At 45.0% G+C, this 16,564-nt stretch overlaps 2 protein-coding genes across 3 annotated transcripts; one reads left to right on the top strand and one right to left on the bottom strand.

Moving 5' to 3' along the window:
• Positions 1–258: 258 nt before the first annotated feature.
• On the bottom strand, positions 259–5,523 carry LOC126724861 (probable nucleoside diphosphate kinase 5). 2 transcript variants are annotated; one of them, XM_050429286.1, is made up of 6 exons: positions 5,360–5,523; positions 4,970–5,059; positions 3,243–3,467; positions 2,374–2,481; positions 2,052–2,161; positions 259–582 (listed from the first exon to the last, which is right to left on the bottom strand). In XM_050429286.1, the coding sequence occupies exons 1-6, from the start codon at positions 5,410–5,412 to the stop codon at positions 551–553; spliced, it is 618 nt and encodes a 205-aa protein (XP_050285243.1). In that variant the 5' UTR covers positions 5,413–5,523; the 3' UTR covers positions 259–550. The 2 variants fall into 2 exon arrangements, with proteins under 2 accessions (XP_050285243.1, XP_050285244.1); XM_050429287.1 differs by lacking the exon at positions 5,360–5,523 and adding an exon at positions 5,166–5,310.
• Positions 5,524–6,502: 979 nt separating this feature from the next.
• LOC126727687 (uncharacterized) lies at positions 6,503–8,512 on the top strand. The gene is made up of 2 exons (XM_050433614.1): positions 6,503–6,822; positions 7,672–8,512. Exons 1-2 carry the CDS (start codon positions 6,503–6,505, stop codon positions 8,510–8,512), a joined length of 1,161 nt encoding a protein of 386 aa, XP_050289571.1.
• Positions 8,513–16,564: the final 8,052 nt, after the last annotated feature.

Here is a 16,564-nt window from a genome sequence, read left to right on the forward strand (position 1 = left end):
AGCATCATATTCCCTGTAGAGAACTAAGCATCACATCCTCTAATAGAAATAAGATCCCTTTTTTCTCAAAATTCACCCTCCTTGATTCAGATTAACTATGGTGTGTAGATAAGTAACTAACAATCTCCTCTATACTTCATGTTGCTTTTCAGTGACCTCACCATAGCAACACTGGATAATAACTTACAAAAACTAACTCTTATGTAAAAGGGACCTCCTACCAGAAAAAAGCAGTAGCAAATAAACAGTTCAGCAATCTCCATGGAATTGCGCTGAATGAATTTTCAACTGCTTCCCTAAATATAAGTAGAATCTTGCTGACAATTTTGCTTGAATCGCTAGAATAATAGAAGTTTTGTATTATCTGACAGATAAACTGTGCCAGTGTTTATATATCACAAGAACCTATTTAATTGCACAGGACTTAAAAGGTTTACAGGACACTTTTAGCAACAAATGGCCTAACCAACATAAAGGAGTTGCCAGAGCAGTTATCCAATTTGGAAAATTGTATGAGTAGAAGTGTAAAGGCTAAAGAGACTTGTACCTGTTACAGTTCGTCGTGTTCAGTAACCACTCCTCCTGTCAAAAAAGAAATAAAGCAACCAAAATATATTTCAAGTGTTTCCTTTCAAGCAAGATGCAATTTAGAAGTATAAAGTATTAGATATTTATTCACGTACAAAATGGTTCTTTTTTTCTTGTGCAAATCAAATGCTATATGTCTTGTTTCAGTTCATCTCATTTAACGAGTTGATCCCATCGTATCCTTCAACGTAAATAAAAGAACACCAAAGCCACAAATTGATGTTCACACCAACAGTGTACCTTCCTCCCTCTGCTGGTACAAGCAGATCCTCATAATCCTTTTCATTTTTTAGATTGCAGATTTGACTTTGAGATTTGGATTCTTGCATCTATTTGGTTGGAATTTTAATTACAAAATTTTAAAATTTAAATTTGCTCTCCTTAATCTTCAACAAACAGAGCTTCAGAAGTAAGCAAAGAAATAAGCTACCAGAGGAAAAAGGAGAGTAACAGACTATTATCATGATTACAATTAATAATTTCAAATATTTGGGTTCATAGTTGGACAAAATATCAGCGTATCTACTGCATATACAAGTTTGAAACACAAACTTGTCACAATCCGATCTCCCATGCTATATCACTTGAGATTTGGACTCTCACATCTATTTGGGTTGGAATGTTAGTTACAAAATTTTTTAAATTTTCAAATTTTAATTTGCTCTCCTTAATCTTCAACAAATTGAGATTCAGAAGTAGGCAAAGAAATGAGCTACCAGAGAAAAAAGGCGAGTAACATATTGTTATCATGATTACAATTCATAATTTCAAATATTTTGGTTTCACAGTTGGACAAAATATCAGCGTATATACTGCATACTCAAGTTTGAAACACAAACTTGTCACAATCTGATCTCCCATGCTATATCACTTTTTAAGGCTACTGATGTTACAGAAGCTACTATAGAACAACAGATAATTGTCATTCCCCAACAAAGATTGAACAACAAAGAAGGAAAAAAAATTACAAAGAAGAACAAAGGTATCCTACAGCAACCCATACCCAAATGAAAAAAGCTCTCCCTCTCTCTCTCTCTCTTCCTGTGGAGATATTTATAACTACTTGTTGATGCATATTGCATAAATTTAGTGAACATATATCAAGATAAATAAAGATCCCGTGGTATGGTGTTTAATTTTATCATTGTGGATGGGAAAGTGAAACTTTCCAAATTATACAATGGCAGATAGCAAATGAGCCAAACATCAAGAGGTAAAGTATAAATTTTAACCAGCACAGTATCATTTTATCCTTTTTTTTTAAAACAAAAAAAATTTCGGTAAGTTACACATGTAGCCAGTGGGTAATGAACCCAAGACCTCAACCTGAAACTCCATCTTGCTCTTACAAGGGGAGGATGTGTCATTTGAGCTAGAGCTCATTATACCCAAGAAAAGCATAAGCTTTAGCATAAAAGAACACGTCTTTCCATAATGACTGAAAAAAGAGGATAGGAATTGACCTGCAGACACCTCTTTAAAGAAAAATGAGATCTCTCTTTCTGCTGATTGAGTAGAATCTGAACCATGAACACAATTCTTTTCTGAATCTAACCCACACAGTGCTCTTATGCTGAAAATAAAACCAGAACTAATAATTATGAAATCCTACAAAGAACTATTTGACAGATACAATCATGAGATTTTTACTAATTGAATTCAAGGATCTAACATTAAAAGACAAAGTGAAAAGGGAGAAGGGACCATATACTTATAAGACAAACGAAAGACAGACAGAAAAAGAGATACAAGCACAAAGAGGATTAAAATGAGAACATAAATCACCTGTGGGGATGACTAATCTTAGCCTTGCGAGCATCAGTTGGCCCAATTAGAGTGCGCCAATCGGCGACAGCATTTTCCTTCTCCAAAACCATAACCAACACTGGACCACTGGTAGCACCAGAGTCATACAGAGAGAGAAAACATTTCCAAAGTAATTACTATAGACTATTCAATACCATCATAGAAGCAACCTTAGTACCTTACTATGCAAAGTAATTTCATGATCATTCAAATTCAATATGATGAGAACTACAATGAAAACCAGTTGACAAGGCCATCGGTTTATGTAATTTATCACTCGTTTGTAAAAATAGACAGCCAGAAATTCCAATACAAAGGGTATGGAAAAGTTGGGGCAGGGCTCATGAGTCACAACAGAGACTTCTACCAGATGACTTCTCCAAAAGAACTCAACACCTCCAACAACAAGGCTCTAATAAGCTCCAAAGAATCATAGTACAGAAATTAATAGTTTCATGCGTTGAGTAAATAAAGTCATCAGTCAACAAATTAGTCAAGGAAATACTTAAAGCATGACTATGCTTTTCATAATTTTAGCATCTCAACCATTTCCATGGGCATTAGATATATATCTTTATAGCATATATCAGCACAATAGTGGTTGCTTGGTAAATTATTTTATGAGCTAGGAAAGATGTGACTTTCTTCAATCTAGCAATTTATCAAAAGGATTCAGACAACTAATATGGAGCTTGCCAAAGAATAAATGCCAACACAAGAACAGCAGGCAATCCACTCAAGAACCAATTTTCATAACCTTAATTTTTTTTTTTTTTTTTTTTATTATTATTATTATTATAAAGTAATTAAAAATAGCATGTGACAAATCACAAAAACATAATGGATACCTCATCATGTATTTGACAAGGCTAGAAAAGAAGCTCCTCGTAGAGTGCTCAGCATAAAAGTTTGCAGCACTGTCCTCATCAAGTGGAACAACCTTCTCCTTGAAAATGATGAAACCAGATTCCAGAATGACATTCTTTATCCTATCAGTGTAGTTCCCAAACAATCCATCTGGTTTTATCATAGCTAATGTTTTCTCATTCAGCATGCTCCCATTGCTTGAAGACCTGTTTTCCCCAACCATTAACATAGCAGGCCAATAAAATTTAAAAATAATATAAAAAAAATTTAACAAGACATTGACATAGAAGTCCCATGACAAAGTTTTCCTCCAAATGGAGACATCTCCTCTAAACTATTACATGGCATTTCAAAAAACTGTCGATGTCTATTTAATCACATGACTCATTAAGGCATTTAAACAAACCAAATGACCAAGTCATGTGATCAAAAGCACACACAGATAGTCATTTGAATTACCATGTAGTAGGTTGAAAGAAATTCATGCAAACTAGTTTAGAGGAAATTTTGTTGAAGCCCCCACACCAAAAAAAAAAATGTTGAAACGAGAAAAATACAAGTCATTCACAAATTTCTTGTCAAAAAAAGGTTCAGATGAAGTTAGAAACAGAATTAGCGGCATCATTAAAACTGGGAGATGACTCCTAAATCCTAGGACAACAACAACAACCAAGCCTTAGTCCCAATTTTTTTGGGGTCAAACGACTCCTAAACCCTAATGAATCAAATTTCAATATTTTGTTTCTTTAATCATCTCCTTTTTTAATAAAATTTTCCTTTTCAAGTAATGCATAGGCATGTAAGCTCACAAAAAGATTTGGACCTCTTAAAATAAAGTAAAATAAGACCCTAAATCCCATATAGAATCTCTTTCATGCTTTTATTTCATTCTATGGATTTCCTTAACGAGTAAAGAAAACAGAAATGCACTTCAATTTCTGTATATTGATTGCAAACAACTAAATACTTTCATTCTCGTAACCTTTTTTGGACTCCCTAATATGATATATGACACTATCTGAGTGCTTATTCTAAAGCTCATGAGCTACAATTCTTTTAGCAACCAAACTGAATATAAAAAATTCAAACAGAGTATTTGTACACTTCAATGCTCTAAAATTTCCAGAAATTTTCTCAGAAACCAAACAAAGCAATTCAATACAACACTATCTGAGTACCTATTCTTAAGCTTGTGAGCTAAAACTTTCTTAACAAAGCATTTTCAAATACAGCAAATTCAAAACCAGAGACTTGAACTATAATACTTTGAATTTCCAAATGTTACTTCTCTTTTCTTTTCCTGAATTTTCTCAGCAGCCAAACAAAGCAATTCAATACGACACTATCTGAGTGCTTATTCTAAAGCTCATGAGCTACAATTCTTTTAGCAACCAAACTGAGCATAAAAGTTCAAACAGAGTATAGGTACACTTCAATGCTCTAAAATTTCTCCAGAATTCTTCTCAGGAACCAAACAAAGCAATTTAATACAACACCATCTGAGTACCTATTCTTAAGCTTGTGAACTAAAATTTTCATAACAAAGCATTTTCAAGTAGAGCAAATTCAAAACCAGAGTAGATACACAATAACACTTTGAATTTCAAAACGTTACTTCTCTTTTCTTTTCCCGAATTTTCTCAGCAGCCAAACAAAGCAGTTACTGATTATCAAATTCAAATGTATATATGAAACCCTAACTTTTTACCAGCAAGGGAAAGGCACAGAGACCAGAAGGAAGAAGAATAGAAATTTCGCGAGGAACGGAACGATTCGAAGCGTCATTTGAAGATGAACACTGCAAAAAAATAATAATAATCATTTAAAAAATTCCAGAAATTCAATTGAAACACAAAATAATGATAATAACAATTCGGAAAATGCAAAGAAGAAATGGAAAATACGCAATGGATCTTTTTTCTATCGAGTTTCCTGGTTTCAAAGCTGTGTTTGGTTGCTAAGAAAATGGAGGAAAAGAAAAGAAATTATGAAATGGCTTTACTCAGTCTAAGACAAATCAATTAGGCAGAGTTGTTTAGTTTGTAAAAGAAAATTAATAATATAATAAGCGTAGAGTTTTGTTGTGTGATTAAAGTACCTGTAATGGTGAGGAAGAATAACCACAAGGAAGAGAATGAAAGTTCTTGCCATTGAATGTGAGAGAGAGAGAGAGAAGTGGGCGGGAAAATGGAAAGAGGGAAAGATTTTTGGTGAGAGAGATTGGATTTATCAATTGCGTAAAGACTAAAGAGTAGCTACTTAATTCTACCGGGCTTATGTTACTCTTGTTTAAACAAAAGATTTTTGTGTTCAAAGAACATTACACATTTTTTAACATATTTTTTTATTCATATATATTTCCAAAAAAAAATTATATTACTAAAAATCTCTTACCAAACGGGTCAAATTGTGGCAATTATCTTACATGTGATTTCTCAAAAATATATATATATGTACATGTGGTGGGTAAAGTCTGTCAGTTGATGTTGGGCCATAACTCATGTACCCAGCCCAGCCGTGATAAAGAAGAAAAGGCGTGGGCGTAGGATACCCCGTCCCAATAGTGATGGGCCGGGCCTACTAAGGGGCGTCCGAGGAGGAACACCTCCTCGGACTCACCAAGTAAGCATCCAATTTGCACCCCTTACTTAGCGAAAGGTCGCCCAGTACACGGAAACAATGCGTGACACTCAGGAAGGAGGAAGAGACAATCACAACTGCCGCATTAAATGCCAGGGAACTACTTTTCCAGCCGCATTAATGTGGAAGGGACAGGAACGCAGAGTGACCTTGGCCACTGCAACTCACAGAAAGGAGGGAGAATGACCTATGGAACAGGCACTCGAGTGGAGGATGGGATGACTGACAAGTGTAGGGACATGATCTCAGGAAGGGAGCTATATAAGGAAAGGAGATCCCCATGGAAGAGGGATCGGAGGGTGTAGAGAAGAAAGGATAAAGGAGGATAAAAGAGAGAGAAGCAACAAGAACAGCCTCAGGGACCTTTACTAAAAATGCTCGAAGGAATATCCCTACGTCCAACTAGGTTGCATGGCTTGGTCGTAACTTCATTTTCTCCTGTCAAAGACCTAGTTCTATAACTCGCTCTCTACAAATTCATTGTTGAGGGACTTTTGGGCCAGGATCTCCCACCGGTTGGGCCTGAACCCCGAATTCGTCACCCTACAATTGGCGCCGTCTGTGGGAAGAACTTGTGTCTTGACAAGTGAAACAGCAAGGGATGGAAGGATCAGGTCCGCGCCAAGCTGGACGTACTGAATCTCAACGACAGGACAACTTTGTAAACCTCGAACGAGCAAAAGACCAAAATGATCAACGAGAGGGCAGTGTGAACACCGCTCACACGAGTAAAAGTCGCTCGAAAGGGAAAGACCATGCATCCCGCCAGCACAACGAGCAGAAGGCTCTGCAGCAAGAGATTGAGGATTTGAGGAAAAGGCTGCGGCGAGCCCAACAAAAACGTCCTTTGCCCATTTCGGATACTAGCAGTGGTGAGGATGATGAATACAGACGAAGGAGGAGGACCCCCCCGAGCGAGACGTTCTCCTATGAGGAAGAGAGGCCTCACAAACGCGGCCGCAAAAGCCCACCTTACCAAGGCTTAGTCAATGACGCCATGAGCAAGGCCCTGGATCGAATCTCCCAGTCGCCATTTACCCGTAGGATAGAGCGGGCGGTGCTCCCTCGGCGATTTAATCAGCCAACGTTTAGCCTGTATAATGGTCGAACTGACCCAGTGGAGCACGTGAGCCAGTTCAACCAGAGGATGGCCGTTCACTCCAGGGACGAGGCGTTAATGTGTAAAGTGTTCCCCTCCAGCCTGGGGCCCCTGGCCATGAGATGGTTTGATGCCCTCCCACCAAACTCTATAGACTCCTTCAAACAATTGACGCAGGCCTTTGGTTCCCGCTTCATCACCAGCACTAGAGTCCCTCGGCCCCTCGATTCCCTTTTATCTCTGTCCATGCGAGAAGGAGAGACGTTAAAGGCCTACTCGGACAGATACTGGGAGGTGCACAACGAGGTAGAGGGGAGTCACGATGACGTCGCCATCAGTGCCTTTAAAAGGGGCTTGCCAACAGAGCATGGTTTGAGAAAGTCTCTCACAGGGAAGCCAGCAACCAGCGTGCGGCAACTTATGGACAGGATAGACAAGTATAAGAGGGTCGAGGAGGACCAGCAAACCGGGAAGGGAAAGGCGAAGTTTGTCCCCCAGGAGAGAAGGGACTTCAGGTCGGACCGCTTCAGTAACAGTAATAAGCCGAGAAGAGATTATGCAGAACAGTCGGGATCTACAGGGGCTCAGGTAGTCCACGCTGTGTTCCGAGAGCCATTACACGTGATCATGGGAAAAATAAAGCACGAGCCCTATTTTCAATGGCCAAATAGGATGGCAGGTGACCCCTCAAAACGCAATCAGAATCTATATTGTGCGTACCACCAAGAGCCCGGCCATGTCACAGACGAATGTAGGAATCTGAAGAACTATGTGGATCGACTCGTCCGAGAAGGAAAGCTAGGGCATCTGTTGCAACGTCCTGAGCAGTCAAATGTCGATACCAGGCAAAGTACCTTGAGGCCACCCATCGGCACGATAAATGTCATTCTTGCCGCACCTGGGAGAACCGGTTCCGTCCCATTCAGAGTAATGTCAGTAGGTAGGTTCCCGACAGAGTCAGGCGAAAAGGAATCCAAGAGGGCTAGAGGGAGAGTGCCATTAATTGGATTCACGGAAGAGGACAAAGAGGGAACTATTCAGCCCCATGACGACGCCCTAGTCGTGACACTCAGAATAGGAGGCTATGACGTGAGGAGGGTGTTAGTTGATCAGGGCAGCGCCGTGGAAGTGATGTACCCGGACCTGTACAAAGGGCTGAATTTAAAGCAGGAGGACCTGTCGCCATATGACACTCCTCTGCTTAGCTTTGAGGGAAAAATCGTCATCCCTAAGGGCATGATCAGATTGCCTGTGCAAACAGACATAGAAATAGTGGAAGTGGATTTCATTGTGGTGGATGCATACTCACCCTACACGGCTATCGTGGCACGGCCATGGCTTCATACGCTAGGGGCTGTGTCATCTACCCTGCACCAGAAGGTGAAGTATCCCTCAGAGGGCCGAATCAAAGAGATAGTGGGGGATCAAGGAGTGGCCAGGCATTGCATGGTATCGGCCATTGCTCGACAATTAAGCGACGCGCCTTCCACTTCAACCGGGAATACCTTATAGCAATCAAAAGCCCCGGTCCGAGTTGCAGGTAATGAAGGACCGGACCTGGAGGTGAGTTGTGAAGAGCTAGAGAAAGTGCTCGTCGGATCAGACCCCGAAAGGTTTTTCCAGATTGGCTCGGAGCTGCCAGCACAGGAGAAGTCGGCGCTAATTGATTTTCTGCGTCGAAATGAGGATGTGTTCGCTTGGGATCCTTATGAAGCCCCTGGGGTCGACTCAGACCTAATACGCCATCACCTTAACGTTAACCCAGCTATTACCCCAAAGAAGCAGCCGCCTCGGCGCCCGTCAAGGGAGCATGCAGACGCTGTGAGGGAAGAGGTGGCGAAATTGAAAAGAGCTGGGGCTATCAAGGAAGTCTTCTACCCCGAATGGCTGGCGAACACAGTCGTGGTGAAGAAGAAGAGCGGGAAATGGCGAGTCTGTGTGGACTTCACGGACTTAAATAAGGCTTGCCCGAAGGATCCTTTCCCAATGCCGCGAATAGACCGACTGGTCGACGCAACCGTCGGGCATCCCCGAATGAGTTTTTTGGACGCTTTCCAGGGCTACCATCAGATATCCTTGGCCACGGAAGACCAGGAAAAAACTGCCTTTGTCACCCCAATTGGCAATTATCATTACAAGGTGATGCCTTTTGGCCTGAAGAATGCCGGTTCGACCTATCAAAGGATGATGACTAGGATGTTTGAACGGCAGATGGGAAAAACTGTCGAGGTGTATATAGATGATATGGTTGTAAAGAGCAAATTAGAGACCGACCACATCAGGGACCTTGACGAGGTGTTTCACATCCTGAGAAGGTACAGGCTGCGACTGAACGCATCCAAGTGTTCATTTGGAGTGGGATCGGGAAAATTCCTTGGCTACATGGTAACCCACCGGGGGATCGAAGTTAACCCTGACCAAATAAGGGCCATTCATAGTATGCAACCGCCTCAGAATCCCAAAGAAGTCCAAAAGCTTACCGGCATGATAGCAGCTTTGAACCGTTTCATCTCCCGCTCGGCGGATCGATGCCGACCTTTTTTCCTCTTATTGCACAAGTGGAAGGGTTTCGAGTGGACTGAGGAGTGTGACATGGCTTTCCAACAGCTCAAGGAATACCTCGCCCGACCTCCGATCATGTCCAGCCCCGAGACCGACGAGGTACTCTATGCGTACATCGCAGTAGCCGATCATGCAGTCAGCCTAGTACTGATCCGAGAGGACAACGGCACGCAACGGCCCGTGTACTACGTAAGCAAGTCGCTACAGGAGGCTGAGACCCGGTATCTCCCCCTCGAAAAGGCAATATTGGCTGTCGTGCAAGCTACAAAGAAGCTTCCCCACTATTTTCAAGCACATACAGTTGTTGTGCTAACCCAACTTCCATTGAAATCAGTCCTCCGCAGCGCCGACTACACTGGGAGAATCGCTAAGTGGGGCACCATCTTAAGCGCCTTTGACATCAGATATATGCCGCGCACCGCCATAAAGGGTCAAGTCCTCGCTGATCTGGTAGCTGAATTCGCGGAACCAACCGTGGAAGGAGTGGACGTGTCAGGGTCACCGAATAATGATAGGAGACTGGTCAGTGCGATTTCTGTGCAAGAGCACGATGAGTGGAGGGCATACATTGATGGCGCAGCGAACCAAAAGGGATCTGGAGTGGGGCTCGTTCTGATCTCTCCCGAAGGTATAACCCTGGAGAAGTCGTTGAGACTGGGATTCCAGGCAATGAACAACGAAGCTGAGTATGAAGCGCTGCTGGAAGGGATGTTGATGATCCGGAAGCTGGGTGGGAAATGCGCGAGCATATTCTCGGATTCAAGACTCGTAGTGGGGCAAGTAAGCGGGGAATTGGAGGCGAAAGATGAAAGAATGCAACGGTATCTTGCCCAAGCTAAACGCTTACGCACCCACTTCGATGGCTTCCGTTTGATGCATATACCCAGAAGCGGGAATACTCACGCCGATTCTTTGGCAACACTGGCCACATCCTCGGCCCAGCCCCTTCCGCGGGTTATCTTGGTCGAGGACCTCTGCCGCCCCACGGAGGAGGTGGCTAAAGGTGTTCGGATACACAATGTCGGCCGCGGACCAAGCTGGATGGACCCCCTTGTACAGTTCTTGAAGAATGATTCTTTACCCAACGACAAAGTCGAGGCCGACAAAATCCGGAGGAGAGCCTCTCGATTCTGGTTGTCCGAGGACTCCAAGCTCTACAGACGTTCATTCTCGGGGCCATACTTGGTGTGTGTACACCCAGGCGCAACTGAACTCATTCTGGAGGAGTTGCACGAGGGGATTTGCGGGAGCCACACGGGGGGCCGGTCCCTCTCCCACAGGGCTATGACGCTGGGTTACTGGTGGCCAAGCATGCATAAGGAAGCTCTGGAATATGTGAAGAAGTGTGACCAATGCCAACGGTTCGCTCCGAATATACATCAGCCCGGTGGGGAGCTTAACCCATTGTCCAGCCCTTGGCCATTTGCACAATGGGGCCTAGACATACTAGGTCCGTTCCCCAAAGCTGCGGGGAACAAGAAGTTTCTTCTCGTCGGCACCGATTACTTTACGAAATGGGTTGAGGCTGAGGCACTGGCAAACATTAGGGATGTTGATGTCAAGAAGTTTATCTGGAAAAACATTGTCACCCGATTCGGCACCCCACACACCCTAATCTCGGACAATGGACTACAATTTGATAGCAAGGCCTTCAGAGAATATTGCAGTGAATTGGGGATTGTCAACAGGTACTCTACACCAGCCTACCCGCAGGGTAACGGACAAGCCGAGGCAGTTAACAAAACCATAGTGAATGGGCTGAAGAAGAGGTTAGACGACGCGAAAGGGAGGTGGGTTGAAGAGCTCGCCCATGTTTTGTGGACGTATCGCACCACGCCCCGCCGATCCACGGGAGAAACCCCCTTTTCATTAACCTACGGGGCCGAGGCCGTCATCCCATTAGAGATAAACTTTCCCTCCCAAAGGACTGCTACATTCGACCCTATCGTTAACAACGGGCTTCTAGAGAAAAGCCTGGACCTCCTTGAAGAGAGAAGGGATTGCGCGATGGTGCATCTAGCTCAGTACCAGCAAAAGCTCAAGCGGGGCTATGACGCCAAGGTGAAGTCAAGGCCGTTGATGCCTGGGGACCTAGTGCTAAGGAAAGTCCTCGGCAATGCGAGGAACCCTGCCTGGGGAAAACTCGGGCCGAATTGGGAGGGTCCATACCGTATCACCTCTGTGGCTGGCATTGGAGCGTACTATTTGGAAGACTTGGATGAACGTGTAGTGCCACGTCCGTGGAATGTAAATAACCTGAAAAGGTACTTTTATTAATGAAGAATATTTTGCTTGATGTAGCTCTATTGTGCAATCTTCAATAAGTGTTAAATAGAACCCAAGTCCTGCATGGCTCCTCGGACCACAGACTTGGGGGAAATTAACCAGACAACGATTCTCACTAAGCGTTAAACAGAACCCGAGTCCTGCATGGCTCCTCGGACCACAGACTTGGGGGAAATTAACCACACAACGATTCTCCGTAAGTGTTAAACAGAACCCAAGTCCTGCATGGCTCCTCGGACCACAGACTTGGGGGAAATTAACCACACAACGATTCTCAGTAAGTGTTAAACAGAACCCAAGTCCTGCATGGCTCCTCGGACCACAGACTTGGGGGAAATTAACCACACAACGATTCTCCGTAAGTGTTAAACAGAACCCAAGTCCTGCATGGCTCCTCGGACCACAGACTTGGGGGAAATTAACCACACAACGATTCTCAGTAAGTGTTAAACAGAACCCAAGTCCTGCATGGCTCCTCGGACCACAGACTTGGGGGAAATTAACCACACAACGATTCTCACTAAGCGTTAAACAGAACCCAAGTCCTGCATGGCTCCTCGGACCACAGACTTGGGGGAAATTAACCAGACAACGATTCTCACTAAGCGTTAAACAGAACCCAAGTCCTGCATGGCTCCTCGGACCACATACTTGGGGGAAATTAACCACACAACGATTCTCCGTAAGTGTTAAACAGAACCCAAGTCCTGCATGGCTCCTCGGACCACAGACTTGGGGGAAATTAACCACACAACGATTCTCAGTAAGTGTTAAACAGAACCCAAGTCCTGCATGGCTCCTCGGACCACAGACTTGGGGGAAATTAACCACACAACGATTCTCAGTAAGTGTTAAACAGAACCCAAGTCCTGCATGGCTCCTCGGACCACAGACTTGGGGGAAATTAACCACACAACGATTCTCACTAAGCGTTAAACAGAACCCAAGTCCTGCATGGCTCCTCGGACCACAGACTTGGGGGAAATTAACCACACAACGATTCTCAGTAAGTGTTAAACAGAACCCAAGTCCTGCATGGCTCCTCGGACCACAGACTTGGGGGAAATTAACCACACAACGATTCTCAGTAAGTGTTAAACAGAACCCAAGTCCTGCATGGCTCCTCGGACCACAGACTTGGGGGAAATTAACCACACAACGATTCTCACTAAGCGTTAAACAGAACCCAAGTCCTGCATGGCTCCTCGGACCACAGACTTGGGGGAAATTAACCACACAACGATTCTCAGTAAGTGTTAAACAGAACCCAAGTCCTGCATGGCTCCTCGGACCACAGACTTGGGGGAAATTAACCACACAACGATTCTCAGTAAGTGTTAAACAGAACCCAAGTCCTGCATGGCTCCTCGGACCACAGACTTGGGGGAAATTAACCAGACAACGATTCTCACTAAGCGTTAAACAGAACCCAAGTCCTGCATGGCTCCTCGGACCACAGACTTGGGGGAAATTAACCACACAACGATTCTCACTAAGCGTTAAACAGAACCCAAGTCCTACATGGCTCCTCGGACCACAGACTAGGGGGAAATTAACCACACAACGATTCTCACTAAGTGTTAAACAGAACCCAAGTCCCGCATGGCTCCTCGGACCACGGACTTGGGGGAAATTAACCACGCAATTCTTACATCAAGGGTTAATCGCTCCTGACTCACGAAGAGCGTTGAAGGGAGCCCAAGTCCTGCGCGGATTTCTCAATCATGGACTGGGGAAAAATCAGCATTGAAAGCGGTGTTGCTCAGCTACAAAGTATCGCAATTCTAACGTCTTTATTTATTATTGTTCGATTTTAAAGCAGTAAAAGGGTAAGACCAATATTCATCCATGATTAAAACAAAATGAAGTAAGGCAGCGATATGCGTAATCAAATAACTTTTGTCATATAAAGTTCAAAGTAATTCAGTTCTAAAATATTAAGTAAGGATCAAACAAAACAAAGTACAAAAGCGGGACAGACGAATTCCTAGTCTACGTCCCTAAGGGCCCTGAGTTGGGGCAGGCTGATCATCCACTACTGGGTTCTCCGGGGCGATCCCCTGGGCCTGGGCGAGGATCTCGCTGATACGAAGACTATCCTCGGGTGACTGGCCCTGCGTAGCTTGTTCCATGCTGCCAGTCTCCGGAATGGGGGGATCTGCTGGAAGGGGCTCAGTGGAAGCAACCTCCCCAGGTGTCTCACGTATCTCGGCAGGATAAAAGATGTTCTCAGCTTTCCTGAGATCAGAATCTGCGGGAACGGCTGCCCTATCCATGGCCAATCCCCAGGTCGAGGTGACATAATCCCTGCAGACAGTGGCGATTTCCTCGGTCAATCTTTCCTCGGTATCGTGAACTCCACGTTCATACGAAGCCGCCACAGCCTTCTCGGCAACCTCCCTGGACAAAAGGGCTTCCTCCTTCGCCCTCGCGAGCTCGGCCCTAAGCTCCGAGACCGCTTCTTGCTCCGCTGACAGTTTTTCCTCAGAGTATCGGAGCTGCTTGCGCAGCTCTTCGGTTTGCTTTTCAGCAGTCTTCAGGCCAGCCTCTGCACTCGCCGTGGCCTTCTTTGTTTCTTTCAGCTCATGATCCTTACGATCAAGATCTCGTTTGAGATCGCTCGCGGCCCTCTCAGCTGTGGCACGGGACTGAGCCTCCTTATGCGCCTCCTCCCGAGCTTGCTTGGCCCATTCCTCAGCAACATAAATTTGTTGGGTGACCTGCACTCAGACAGAAATGAAGACGATACCAAGATAAGACGATAAGAAGGTTCTCAACACAAAGATAAGATAGAAGATTCCACTTACCACAGCCATGTCCCTCTTCAGTGACATGAAAAGCTCCGGTTGACGAATTTTCCTGAGGCCTTCCATATCACGAGGCAAGAGAAGAGGTTGCTGCAACGCTTCAGCCAAGAACGAAGCTGGCTCACGCTGGGACTCCCATAGCGTCGCATCCCAGAGGATTGGAGCGCCATCTAGCTCGATCCGAGGAGACCATGTCCGAGGTACCCTCTGAGTGACCGCCTCATCTCGGCTCTCAGTGGACCTTGTTCTTTTTTCCCGGGTCTCTTTTGTTTCCTTGCCCTTCTTTTTAGGCCCGGCCTTCTCACGAGCGACCTCCCCCTCCTCTGCCTCTTCTACAGGCCTTTTTCGCTTTAGATTAGGCATGGGCTTCAGCGCCGCACCCGACGAGGGAGGGGGAGGAAGAGCGGGGGCTTTGGAAACGACCTGTTCTCTCGAGGCCTCCTTAGAGGTCTGCCCTTTGGACCTGTTGGATAAAAGGCCCCTGAGACCAGTCCTCGGCTGGAGGTCCATTCCTTCTTCTTCTTCTGTGTCCTCGCTAAGATCAGGCTGTGCTACGACCAAACCAGTACCAGGAGCCGCTGAGGCACAGTCCAAATCAGCTTCAGAGTCGGAGATCTCTACTACTCTGACTGAGGCCTCCCCTTCCTCAGTAAATTGGAACCGGTCTATCTGATCCTCTAAGGATGAATGCGAGGAGCCGGACTCCACCTCTGGGATAACTACTGGGGGAAAAACGTGTTGGGGGGGTAATTGAATTGGAGGCAAGTCTGTATCAGCGAGGAACCCTGGTATGGACACGTCAATCCGTGCTAATCTCGGACTACCGGCCCTTATAGCTTGCCCGGCTTCTACCTGGGCTCGTGTGAGTGGAGTATAATCCAAAATTAAAGGAGCCGACCGTAGTTGTCCGTCCCTGCTAACAAAAATCTCGGACCTCAGGAGGTAATTTAGAGCTGGGACATTGACTAGGCTCAGCCGAGGAGTGGTTAGCTTCTTGTCTGCAAATGCCGTCAAACGATTTATGTTAGTCCGAGGAAACATGCAATCAAACCAACAAATCTAAAACAAGTAAAAGAAAGAGGGGTGGAGGAGCTTGAAACCAAAATCCTCCCCACGGCATCTAATTCTACGACACCCCACCTGGTTTTCCCTCCCTAGTCGGACAGTGAGGGCCGTCAGACCATGGCCCGGAGACGATTAAATGGTCGTCCTTCAAGCCTTTGCTAGACTTCGAAAGGCAAGATATCAACCTCACTGCGTCAACCCTAGACTTTAGATAGTATGTGTCGCCGAGTTTATGGCATTCGTAAAGATGAACCACGTCGTGCCATGAGAGGCCGAGGTTCATCTGATCGTTCAGGGCTTCGACACACCCCAGGATCCGAAATACATTAGCGGTGCATTGATGGGGGGCCAACCTATGGCCACGCAGATAGTCCCTAGTTATTTTCCCCATCGGAATAGTCATTCCTCCTTCCACGAAGGCTATCATTGGAATTGCGACTTCTTCTGTTCTCCGTTTCATCAAAATGTCCTCCAGATGACAGTACTCTAACCCTACCTCCGGTGGGATACGATACTTCGCCCTGAAGCCCGCCATACCGGCCGGAGAATCTACCAGTTTCTCAAGCCTACCCATCCCCTCTAATCCTAAAAACAACTTGAAGGCAGTATGATTAATGAAGAATAATGGAGAAGAAGCGCGAACTTACGGGTAAGAGGTTCGAAGAAGTCTTCAAGAGAATGGCAGCGGAAGCAAGAACAGACTGGAGGAATAGGCTCTGAGAAGTTCTGAATATTGGGAAGCTCGTCAAAAATAAGAAACGAGCGCCCTCAAGACCTGTTATACTTGGTGGAAATCGAACAGACGCGCTCGCGTCTAAGGCATGCGAGGCGCTGTCCACCGTAG

The sequence above is a fragment of the Quercus robur genome, chromosome 5, assembly GCF_932294415.1.
Source record: "Quercus robur chromosome 5, dhQueRobu3.1, whole genome shotgun sequence".
NCBI classification, from domain to species: domain Eukaryota; kingdom Viridiplantae; phylum Streptophyta; class Magnoliopsida; order Fagales; family Fagaceae; genus Quercus; species Quercus robur.

Excerpts from the sequence above, each read along its gene's own strand:
- LOC126724861 (XM_050429286.1), bottom strand. The coding sequence starts at position 5,412 with ATGGCAAGAACTTTCATTCTCTTCCTTGTGGTTATTCTTCCTCACCAT. Across the intron at positions 5,060-5,359 it reads ATTCTTCCTCACCATTACAG|TGTTCATCTTCAAATGACGC; the intron begins GTACTTTAATCA and ends ATTTTTTTGCAG. Across the intron at positions 583-2,051 it reads CTTTAAAGAGGTGTCTGCAG|GAGGAGTGGTTACTGAACAC; the intron begins GTCAATTCCTAT and ends CTTTTTTGACAG.
- LOC126727687 (XM_050433614.1), top strand. The coding sequence starts at position 6,503 with ATGGAAGGATCAGGTCCGCGCCAAGCTGGACGTACTGAATCTCAACGA. Across the intron at positions 6,823-7,671 it reads AGGACCCCCCCGAGCGAGAC|GATGGCAGGTGACCCCTCAA; the intron begins GTTCTCCTATGA and ends ATGGCCAAATAG.